This window comes from Mus caroli, chromosome 11 (genome assembly GCF_900094665.2).
Source record: "Mus caroli chromosome 11, CAROLI_EIJ_v1.1, whole genome shotgun sequence".
In the NCBI taxonomy this organism is placed as follows: Eukaryota; Metazoa; Chordata; class Mammalia; order Rodentia; family Muridae; genus Mus; species Mus caroli.
This window is the reverse complement of record NC_034580.1, coordinates 6,029,930-6,041,895: the sequence shown is the minus strand read 5'-3', so window position 1 is coordinate 6,041,895 and position 11,966 is coordinate 6,029,930. Positions and strand designations below refer to the sequence as shown.

The 11,966-nt window shown below is 37.3% G+C and overlaps 1 protein-coding gene across 1 annotated transcript in view; it reads right to left on the bottom strand.

Annotated features, from left to right (window-relative positions):
* Positions 1–11,966, bottom strand: part of Abca13 (ATP binding cassette subfamily A member 13) — a 471,059-nt gene that overhangs the window by 314,344 nt on the left and 144,749 nt on the right. The window contains exon 29 of the mRNA XM_021177120.1: positions 9,067–9,157. Coding sequence (XP_021032779.1) covers positions 9,067–9,157 — 91 coding nt within the window. The remainder of the gene's footprint in view (positions 1–9,066; positions 9,158–11,966) is intronic.

The following is an 11,966-nucleotide window of genomic DNA, read 5'->3' as shown; positions in this document are numbered from 1 at the left end:
GAAATCCTAGGAAAGAAATCAGGAGTCATAGATGAAAGGATCAGCAACACAATCCAAGAGATGGAAGAGAGAATCTCAGGTGCAGAAGATTCCATAGAAAACATGGACACAACAATCAAAGAAAATACAAAATGCAAAAAGATCCTAACTCAAAACATCCAGGAAATCCAGGGCATAATGAGAAGACCAAACCTAAGGATAATTGGAACAGATGAGAAAGATGATTTTCAACTTAAAGGGTCAGTAAATATCTTCAACAAAATTATANAAGAAAACTTCCCTAGCCTAAAGAAAGAGATGCCCATAAACATACAAGAAGCCTACAGAACTCCAAATACACTGGACCAGAAAAGAAATTCCTCTTGTCACATAATAATCAGAACAACAAATACACTAAATATAGGATATTAAAAACAGTAAGGGAAAACGGTCAAGTAACATAAAAAGGCAAACCTATTAGAATTACACCAGACTTCTCACCAGAGACTATGGAAGCCAAAATTCCTGGACAGAGGTTATACAGTCACTAAAAGAATATGAATGCCAGCCCAGGCTACTATACCCAACAAAACTCTCAATTACCATAGATGGGGAAAACAAAGTATCCCATGACAAAAACAAATTCACACAATATCTTTCCAGGAATCCATCCCTTCAAAGAATAATAAAGGGAAAACTCCTACAGAAGCTTTGCAATTTTATGACGTCCCATTTGTTGATTCTTGATCTTACAGGACAGGCCATTGCTGCTCTTTTTAGGAATTTTTCCCTGTGCCCATATCTTTGAGGGTTTCCCCCACTTTCTCCTCTATAATTTTCAGTGTCTCTGGTTTTATGTGGAGTTCTTTGATCCATGTAGACTTGAGCTTTGTACAAGGAGAAAAGAATGGATCAATTCTCATTATTCTACATGATAACAGCCAGTTGTGCCAGCACCATTTGTTGAAAATTCTGTCTTTTTTCCACTGGATGTTTTTAGCTCCCTTAAGAAGTACCTTGATATGCACTCACTGATGAGTAGATATTACCCCAGAAACCTAGATACCCACGATACAAGTTCCAAAACACAAGAAAATCAAGAAGGAAGACCAACACATGGATACTTCATTCCTCCCTAGAATAGGGAATAAAATATCTATGGAAGGAGTTGCAGAGACAAAGTTTGGAGCTAAGATGAAGGATGGACCATCCAGAGACTGGCCCACCCAGGGGTCCATCCCATATTCAGCCACCAAATGTATACACTATTGCATATGGCAGCAAGATTTTGCTGAAGGGACCCTGATATAGCTGTCTCCTGTGAGGTTTGCCAGTGCCTGGCAAATGCAGAAGTGGATGCTCACAGTCATCTATAGGATGGAACACAGGGCCCCCAATATAGGAGCTAGAGAAAGTACCCAAGAGCTGAAGGGGTTTGCAACTCTATAGGTGGAACAACAATATGAACTAATCAGTACCCCAGAGCTCGTGTCTCTAGTTGCATATGAAGCAGAAGATGGCCTACTCGATCATCACTGAGAAGAAAGGCCCCTTGGTCTAGTAAACTTTATATGCCTCAGTACAGGGGAATTCCAGGGCCAAGAAGTGGGAGTGAGTGGGTAGGGGAGCAGAGTGGGGGAGGGTATAGGGGAATTTTGGGATAGCATTTGAAATGTAAATGAGGAAAATATCTAATAAAAATGTGGGGGGAAGTAGAAAGAAAGAAAGAAAGAAAGAAAGAAGGAAGGAAGGAAGGAAGGAAAAAAGGAAGGAAGGAAAAAAGGAAGGAAGGAAAAAAGGAAGGAAGGAAAAAAGAAAGAAAGAAAGAAAGAAAGAAAGAAAGAAAGAAAGAAAGAAAGAAAGAAAGAAAGAAAGAAAGAAAGAAAGAAAGCTCTAACACAAGGGAGGGAAGGAAACACAAGGAAGGAATAAACTCCAGCCAGAGACAGAGCATCTAACACCAGATATTACCAGATAGGGAAAAGAAAATGTAAACATTTTACTAACAGAAATCAAGAACACTCGGCATCATCAGAACACAGTATGCCCACCACAGTGAGTCCTGGATACCCCAACACACCCAAAAAGCAATTTTCAGATTTAAAATCATATCTCATGATGCTGGGTAGAGGATTTTAAGAAGGGAATTAATAACTCACTTAAAGGAATTCAAGAGAACTACAGAAAGCAAGAAAGTAATACTTCAACAAACCTAAAAGAAGATATTCCCAGGAACAGAATACCAACTTTAACAACAAAAATAACAGGAAGCAACAATTAATTTTCCTTAATATCTCTTAATTTCAATGGACTCAGTTCCCCAATAAAAAGACATAGACTAGCAGACTGGTTACATAAACAGGACCCAACATTTTGCTGCATACAGGAAACACACCTCAGACAAAAAGACACTACCTAAGAGTAAAAGACTAGAAAACAATTTTCCAAGGAAATGGTCCGAAGAAACAACTTCCAACTCAAAATTATCAAAAAAAGACAAGGAGGGGCACTTTCAAAGTTAAAACCTTCCAAGATAAACTCTCAATTCTGAATACCTATGCTGCAAATGCAAGGGCAGCCACATTCATTAAAGAAACTTTAGTAAAGCTCAAATCATACATTGCACCTCAGACAATAAGAGTGGGAGACTTAAACACCCCAATCTCATCAATGGACAGATCCTGGAAATAGAAACTAAACAGAGACACATTGAAACTAACAGAAGTTATGAAACAAATGGATTTAACAGATAACAACTGAATATTTTATCCTAAAACAAAAGGATATACCTTTTTCTCAGCACCTCATGGTACCTTCTCCAAAACTACTGGACAGAAAACAGGCTTCAACAGATGCAATAATATTGAAATTATCCCATACATCCTATCAGATCACCATGGACTAAGGCTGATCTTTAATAACAACATAAATAATAGAAAGCCAACATTTACATGGAAGCTGAACAACACTCTTCTCAATGATATCTTGGTCAAGGAAGAAATAAAGAAAGGAATTAAAGACTTTTTAGAGCTTAATGAAAATGAAGCCAAAACATACCCAAATTGATAGGACACAATGAAAGCATTTCTAAGAGGAAAACCCATAGCTCTTAGTGCTGCCAAAAAGAAACTAGAGAGAGCACACATTAGCAGCTTGACAGCACACCTATCAGCTCTAGAAGGAAAAGAAGCAAATTCACCCAAGAGCAGTAGACAGCAGGAAATAATCAAACTCAGGGGCAAAATAAACCAAGTGGAAACAAGAAGAACTATTCAAAGAATCAACCAAACAAGGAGCTGGTTCTTTGAGAAAATCAACAAGATAGATAAACCCTTAGCCAGACTAACTAGAGTGCACAGGGACAGTATCCTAATTATCAAAATCAGAAATAAAAAAGGAGACATAAAAACAGAACCTGAGGAAATCCAAAACATCATCAGATCCTACTATAAAAGGCTACACTCAGCAAAACTGGAAAACATAGATGAAATGTACAATTTCCTAGACAGATACCAGGTACCAAAGTTTAGTCAGGATCAGATTAATGATCTAAACAGTCCCATTTCCCCTAAAGAAATAGAAGCAGTCATTAATAGTCTCCCAACCAAAAAAAGCACAACATCAGATGGGTTTAGTGCAGACTTCTATCAGGCCTTCAAATAAGACCTAAATACAACTCTCCTCAAACTATACCACAAAATAGTAACAGAAGGTACTCTACCCAATACATTCTATGAAGCCACAATTATTCTGATTCCTAAGCCACACAAAGATCCAACAAAGAAAGAATACTTCAGACCAGTTTCCCTTATGAATATCCATGCAAAATTACTCAGTAAAATTCTCACTAACAGAATCCAAGGACACATCAAAACAATCATCCATCATGACCAAGTAGGCTTCATTCCAGGGATGCAGGAATGGTTTAATATACAGAAATCCATCAAATAATCCACTATATAAACAAACTCAAAGGCAAAAACCACATGATCATCTTGTTAGATGCTGAAAAAGTATTTGACAAAATCTAACACCCATTCATGATATAAGTCTTGAAAAGATCAGGAATTCAAGGCCCATACCTAAACATGATAAAAGCAATATACAGCAAACCACTAGCCAACATCAAAATAAATGGAGAGTAGCTGGAATCAATCATACTAAAATGAGGGACAAGACAAGGTTGTCCACTCTCTCCCTACCTATTCAATATAGTACTTGAAGTCCTAACCTGAGCAATTAGACAACCGAAGGAGATCAAGGGAATACAAACTGGAAAGGAAGAAGTCAAAATATTACAATTTGCTGATGATACGATAATATATATATAGTATATATATATATATATATATATATATATATATATGTGTGTGTGTGTGTGTGTGTGTGTGTGTGTGTGTGTGTGTGACTCTAAAAATTCCACCAGAAACTCCTAAAACTAATAAACAGCTTCAGTGAAGTAGCTAGATATAAAATTAACTCAAACAAATCAATGGCCTTTCTCTACACAAAGGATAAACAGGTTGACAAAGAAATTAGGGAAATAACACCCTTCAAATTAGTCACAAATAATATAAAATACCTTGGTGTGACTCTAACTAAGGAAAATAAAGAACTTCAAGTCTCTAAAGAAAGAAATCAAAGAAGATCACAGTAGATGGAGCCATGCTCATGGATTGGGAGAATTAATATAGTAAAAATGGCTAATTTGCCAAAAGCAATCTATAGATTCAATGAAATCCCCATCAAAATTCCAACTCAATTCTTTACTGAGTTAGAAAGGGCAACTTGCAAATTCATCTGGAATAACAAAAAAACCTAGCATAGCAAAACTCTTCTCAAGGATAAAAGAACCTCTGGTGGAATCACCATGCCTGACCTCAAGCTGTACTACAGAGCAACTGTGAAAAACTGCACAGTACTGGTACAGCAACAGACAAGTAGATCAATGGAATAGAACTGAAGACCCAGAAATGAACCCACACATCTATGGTGACTTCATCATTGACAAAGGAACTAAACAATCCAATGGAAAAAAAAGACAGCATTTTCAACAAATGGTGCTGGTTCAACTTGGGAGTTATGTAGAAGAATGTGAAATGATCCATTCTTATCTCCTTGTACATAACTCAAGTCTAAGTGTTTCAAGGAACTCCACATAAAACCAGAGACACTAAAACTTATAGAGGAAAAAGTGGGGGAAAACCTTGAAGATATGGGCACAGGGGAAAAATTCCTGAACTGAACAGCAATGGCTTGTGCTGTAAGATTGAGAATTGACAAATGGGACCTCATAAAATTGCAAAGCTTCTGTAAGGTAAAAAGACACTGCCAATAAGACAAAAAGGCCACCAACAGATTGGGAAAGGATCTTTACCAATCCTAAATCTGATTGAGGACTAATATCCAATATATACAAATAACTCAAAAGCTGGACTCCAGAAAATCAAATCCCCCCATTATTAAATGGGATACAGAGCTAAACAAAGAAAGATCAACTGAGGAATACTGAATGACTGAGAAGCACCTGAAAAAAAATGATCAACTTCCATAATCATCAGGGAAATGCAAATCAAAACAACCCTGAGATTCCACCTCACATCAGTAAGAATGGCTAAGATCAAAAATTCAGGTGACAGCAGATGCTGGCAAGGATGTGGAGAAAGAGGAACACTCCTTCATTGCTGATGGTCTTACAAGCTTGTACATCCACTCTGGAAATTTTCTGGTGGAGCCTTAGAAAATTGGACCTAGTACTATTGGATGATCCAGCAATACTTCTCCTGGACATATATCCAGATGATGTTCCAACTGGTAATAAGAACACATGCTCCACCATGTTCATAGCAGCCTTATTTATAAGAGCCAGAAGCTGGAAAGAACCCAGATGTCCCTCAACAGAGGAATAGATACAGAAAATGTGGTACATTTACACAATGGAGTACTACTCAGCTATTAAAAACAATGAGTTTATGAAATTCTTAGGCAAATGGATGAATCTAGAGTATATCATCCTGAGTGAAGGTAACACAATCACAAAAGAACTCACATGATATGTACTCACGGAGAACCAGATATTAGCCCAGAAACTTAGAATACCCAAGATACAATCTGCAAAATGCATGAAGCTCAAGAAGAAGGAAAACCAAAGTGTAGATACTTCATTCCTTCTTAGAAGAGGGAACAAAATACCCATGGAAGGAGTTACAGAGACAAAATTTGGAGCTGAGATGTAAGAAAGGACCATCTAGAGATTGCCCCATCTGGGGATCCATCCCATAAACAACCACCAAACGCAGACACTATTGCATATGCCAGCAAGATTTTGCTGACAGGACCCTGCTATAGCTATCTCTTGTGAGGCTATGCCAGTGCCTGGCAAATACAGAAGTGTATGCTCACAATCATCTATTGTATGGAAAACAGGGCCCCCAATGAAGGAGCTAGAGAAATTACCCAAGGAACTAAAGGGCTCTGCAACCTTATAGAACGAACAACAATATGAACTAACCAGTACCACAGAGCTCGTGTCTCTAGCTGCATATGTAGCAGAAGATGGCGTAGTCAGCCATCATTGGGAGGAGAGGCCCTTGGTCTTGTGAAGATCATATGCCCTAGTACAGGGGAATGCCAGGGCCATGAAGCAGGAGTGGGTGGGTTGACGAGCAGGACGGGGGAGGGTATATAGGACTTTTGGGATAGCATTTGAAATGTAAATGAAGAAAATATCTTATAAAAAATTGCTTTTGAAAAAAAAAAATCAAAGACAATCTTGGTCAAACCGGCACTAGGTTAGCCTTCTACATGGAGCTGATCATGTTTATCTGAACTGTTTGATTCTCAAAACCACAGAAAGTAAAGTTGATGTTCTTGTATTTCATTGTCAATCAAATATCAGTGTGGGAGTCATAGTCAAAGAATATGAAAGTTTGTCAGAAAGTATTTGACATTTACAAAAAGTAGAAAATAGGAAGGAGTTCAGAAATGCATTGGAATTCATTACAAACTTCGGGGAAGGAGCTTATGATCCCATTCTTACTCTGTATCAGAGTGCTCTGGCTCTATGTGGGACTTTTGCATGCAACCACGGGTGCTGTGGATGTGTGGTCCTGTCATGTCTAGGAGATACTGTTTCACTGTATTGCCCTACACATACACATACTCTTCTGGCTCTTAAAGTCTTCCTTCTCGATATATTTAAATGAACGCTGATCAGTGGGACATTTGTCAGCTCTGAGTATTGGGTGCTTCACTGTCTAATAATTGCCATGTGGATGTTGTTTTGACTGTAAGGCTATGTCACTAAAGATTTTTACTCAATTTTCATAATCAAAGGTCATGATGTGTATAGACATGCTTTGTAGTGAAGTATAGTAGCAATAATTTCTGTATATGATCAAGAGTTTATTGCAGTATTTCTTTCCCTGTTCTTTTTTTTTAAGGGTTAGCATTAACAAATGTCAAGGAGTAGCAAAGTCAACAAAGATTTTAGAAGGAGGAACTAAGAGCATACACAGACTTATGATTCTTTGGATGTGACACTTACTGGATGTGATTCTAAAGTCTTTTATTGAACATTGTAAAATTCATACGCTTCATAGGATGGACATAATGTTTATATAATGCCCTTCTTATGTGTTACCATAGATGTGTGAAACCTTATAGCGTCCTTAAAAGTATTAAATTGAGAACTCTGTTAACATTTTATGGATTGGCACATTATATTACTGCAAGAAACATTTGATTTTCAGCACAGTGCAAAAGTTCTTTAAAATGCATGTCTTTTTTTTTCTAATTCCATTTTGTTTAAAGCACATTTTAAATGTAGTTTTCTCATTTAGTAAAAGTTGTCTAATTGATACAAAAAAAAAAGTCTTCCTTCTCCCTCTTCCAAGATAGTGCCTGCATCTGTGTATAGTTGTCATACAGTTGTCCCATTTGCAGCAGAGACCTTTATTCTCCGTACTTTGATGAGCTATGAATTTCTGTGTTGACCATCATCCACAGCAGAAAGAAAGTTCTCTGGTGAAGTGTGCCAGCTGCATGCACTAAGCTATGAGCGATTCTTGATTTTATTTTTATATTTTATTTTTTACTGACTGATATCATATGATCATTTCAAAATAAAGGTGAACACTATGTTAATAACATCAATTCATACATTAAAAAATTTAAAACTGAAAAAAAACTGTAATCACATCACAGTTCTCTGCAAAAATCAAGGAAATGAATGATCTACTGAAGATAGCACCATTTGAAGGGTATAAATTCATTTTCACAACTACTTTTCACTATGAAATGTCTGATCATCAATGAAAACATTTAATATTCATTAGAGATAAAGCTGAATAACCAAAATTCAAGAGAAAAAAAAAAACAAAAAAACCAACAAAAGACAAATAGTATGTTAATAGCAGAGATTTAAAACATAATTAGGCCCAATTATGCTGAAAATAGACAGACTTTTAATAAAAAGCTAGGGACTATGCAAAAAGATATAAATGGAAAAAAAAACAATTGAAATAAATTTATGAGAGCTGAAACATAGCAAAAGAAAATCAGCATAAAAAAATCACAAAGTAAAGCAGACAGCTCCAATAAAACCACAATTGAAATATCTCACATCATGAAATTTGGTATCATACTAAAAATTCCTGTATAAAATTATCTTCAGTACAAGAATTTTGTATGTAGATTTGGGTCTCATCTGGAAACTATTCCTTTAAGTGTATACAAAGCTTCCCAAGTCTGAAGCTCTTATGTCCCAGGCATATTAAGTAAGAGAGAGTCAACCTGACCTTTCTACTTTTGCAAATGGCACATTCACTGATAATTTTTCAATAAATTAGGTATTGTGCCTAATGAAATGTTTTCCTTTCTCTAGCCTTTCTGCTATAATAAGAGACCTGAAGATGTGAACAAACTTTATGGCATATCTACTTGAAGACCTTAGGGTTCAGTTAGTGAAAGAGAAAGGGAGAGAGTAAAGGTAAATGCGGTATTACAGCTACTGCATGGCCAGTGGGCAGGATCCAAATTGCACAGCCCTAGACAGATGAATCCAAAGCAACCCATCAGCACTCTTACCATATGTCTGCAGATCTTCAGTGAGCTTGTCCATGTCAATATGCAACTGGCTCTCTACAAAGTTTCTTATAAATTTGTTTCTCAGGGCATCCTAAAAGAAAACAAGGAAGCTTAACAGAAATGATTGTACTTACTTATTAAACCTATGGGAAGTTTTATGATACATGAAAAAGAGTCAACACCAGTGACCTGTCACCTTGGGCGTGGAATAGGCAGACACCCCCACAGTCCCCAGAGGACTCTCCACATGCTCTTAGGATCACTGGCGAGTGGAACACAACATCAGTTCCAATGCAATTGTGACTGGCCTGTGACAGCAGGAACAAGGACACCAGAGCCCTTCCTGACCAGAGGCTCAGGTTCCATTTGATCAGTTCTGGTTTACCTTGGTTTCAAAGAGGCCAGACAGCTCCATGGTCCTCAAAGGAGACAACACTTCCAGGCACTGTAACATGCCCAGGATCTTAGGACAACAGGATCCCAGGATGACAGGAGCTGGGTCACACCAGTATATCAGGGTCTCAAAGGAGCTTGACTGCCAAGAACTCTGATATACCCAGAATCTCAGGTTCACAGGAGCCCACAATCAAAGAATTACAGAGGAAACTGGACTCTGAGAAATCCTAAATCAACTGGGATTATAGGAAGGACAGGCTCCAATCAGATATATTGAGGGTAGCTAGCACTTGAGATAATCAGAATGTAGGAGGCAAGCATAAAAACAGAAGCAACAGAAACGAAGGTTACATGGCATCATCAGAGCCAAACTCTCCCACTATAGCATATCCTGGATACACCATCACACCAGAAAATCAAGACATGGAAAAAAAGTCACTTTTCATGATGATGATGGAGGACTTTAGGAAGGAAATACAGGAAAACACAGGTAAACAGCTAGAAGCCTTTAAAGAGGAAACACAAAAATCCCTTAGAGAGTTACAGGAAAACAGGTGATGGAATTGAAAAAAAAAAAACCACCCAAGATATAAAAAGGGAAGTAGAAACAATAAAGAAAACCCAAAGGAAAACAACTCAGGAGATAGAAACCATAGGGAAGAAATCAAGGCCATAGATGAAAACATCAGCAACAGAATACAAGAGATAGAAGAGAGAATCTCAGGTGCAGAAGATTCAATAGGGAACATGGGTACAACAATCAAAGAAAATGCAAAAAGATCCTAACTCAAAACATCCAGGAAATCCACTACACAATGAGAAGACCAAACCTGCGGATAACAGGAGTAGATGAGAATGAAGATTTTCAACTTAAAGGGCCAGTAAATATCTTCAACAAAATTATGAAAGAAAACTTCCCATACCTAAAGAAAGAGATGCCCATGAACATAAAAGAAGCCTACAGAACTCCAAATACACTGGACCAGAAAAGAAATTCCTCCTGACACATAATAATCAGAACAACAAATGCACTAAATAAAGACAGAATATTAAAAGCAATAAGGGAAAAATGTCCAGTAACATAAAGGCAGGCCTATTAGAATTACTCCAGACTTCTCACCAGAGACTATGAAAGCCAGAAGTCCCTGGACAGATGTTATACAGACACTAAGAGAAAACAAAGGCCAGCCCAGGCTACTATATCTAGCAAAACTCTCAAGTACCATAGATGGAGAAACCAAAGTATTCCATGACAAAACCAAATTCACACAATATCTTTACACAAAGCCAGCCATTCAAAGGATAATAACAGAAAAACACCAATACAAGTATGGAAACTACGCCCTAGAAAAAGCAAGAAAGTAATCCTTAAACAAACCCCAAAGAAGACAGCCACAAGAACAGAATCCCAACTCTAAAAACAAAAATAACAGGAAGGAACAATTACTTTTCCTTAAAATCTCTTAATATCAGTGGAATCAATTCCCCAATAAAAGGACATAGACTAACAGACTGGCTACACAAACAGGACCCAAAATTTTGCTGCTTACAGAAAACCAACTCAGGGGAAAAGACAGACAATACCTGAGAGTGAAAGGCTGGAAAACAATTTTCCAAGCAAATGGTCTGAAGAAACAAGCTGGAGTAGCCATTCTAATATCTAATAAAATCGACTTCCAACCCAAAGTTAACAAAAAAGACACTTCATACTCATCAAAGGTAAAATCTTCCAAAAGGAACTCTCAATTCTGAATATCTATGCTCCAAATACAAGGGCAGCCACATTCATTAAAGAAACTTTAGTAAAGCTCAAATCATACATTGTACCTCACACAATAAGATTGGGAGACTTAAACACCCCACTCTCATCAATGGAGAGATCCTGGAAATAGAAACTAAACAGAGACACATTGAAACTAACAGAAGTTATGAAACAAATGAATTTAACAGATAACAAATGAAAATTTTATCCTAAAACAAAAGAATATACCTCCTTCTCAGCACCTCATGGTACTTTCTCCAAAACTGACCATATAATTGGTCAGAAAACAGGCCTCAACAGATGCAATAATATTGAAATTATCCCATACATCCTGTCAGATCATCATGGACTAAGGCTGATCTTCAAGAACAACATAAATAATAGAAAGCCAACATTCACGTGGAAGCTGAACAACACTCTCCTCAATGATACCTTGGTCAAGGAAGAAATAAAGAAAGAAATTAAAGACTTTTTAGAGTTTAATGAAAATGAAACCAAAACATACCCAAAATTATAGGACACAATGAAAGCATTTCTAAGAGGAAACCTCATAACTCTGAGTGCCTCTGGACAGAAGCTAGAGAGAGCACACACTAGCAGCTTGACACCACACCTAAAAGCTCTAGAACAAAAGGAAGCAAAGTCACCCAAGAAGAGTAGATGGAAGGAAATAATCAAACTCAGGGATGAAATCAACCAAGTGGAAACAAAAAGAACTATTCAAAAAAATCAACCAAACCAG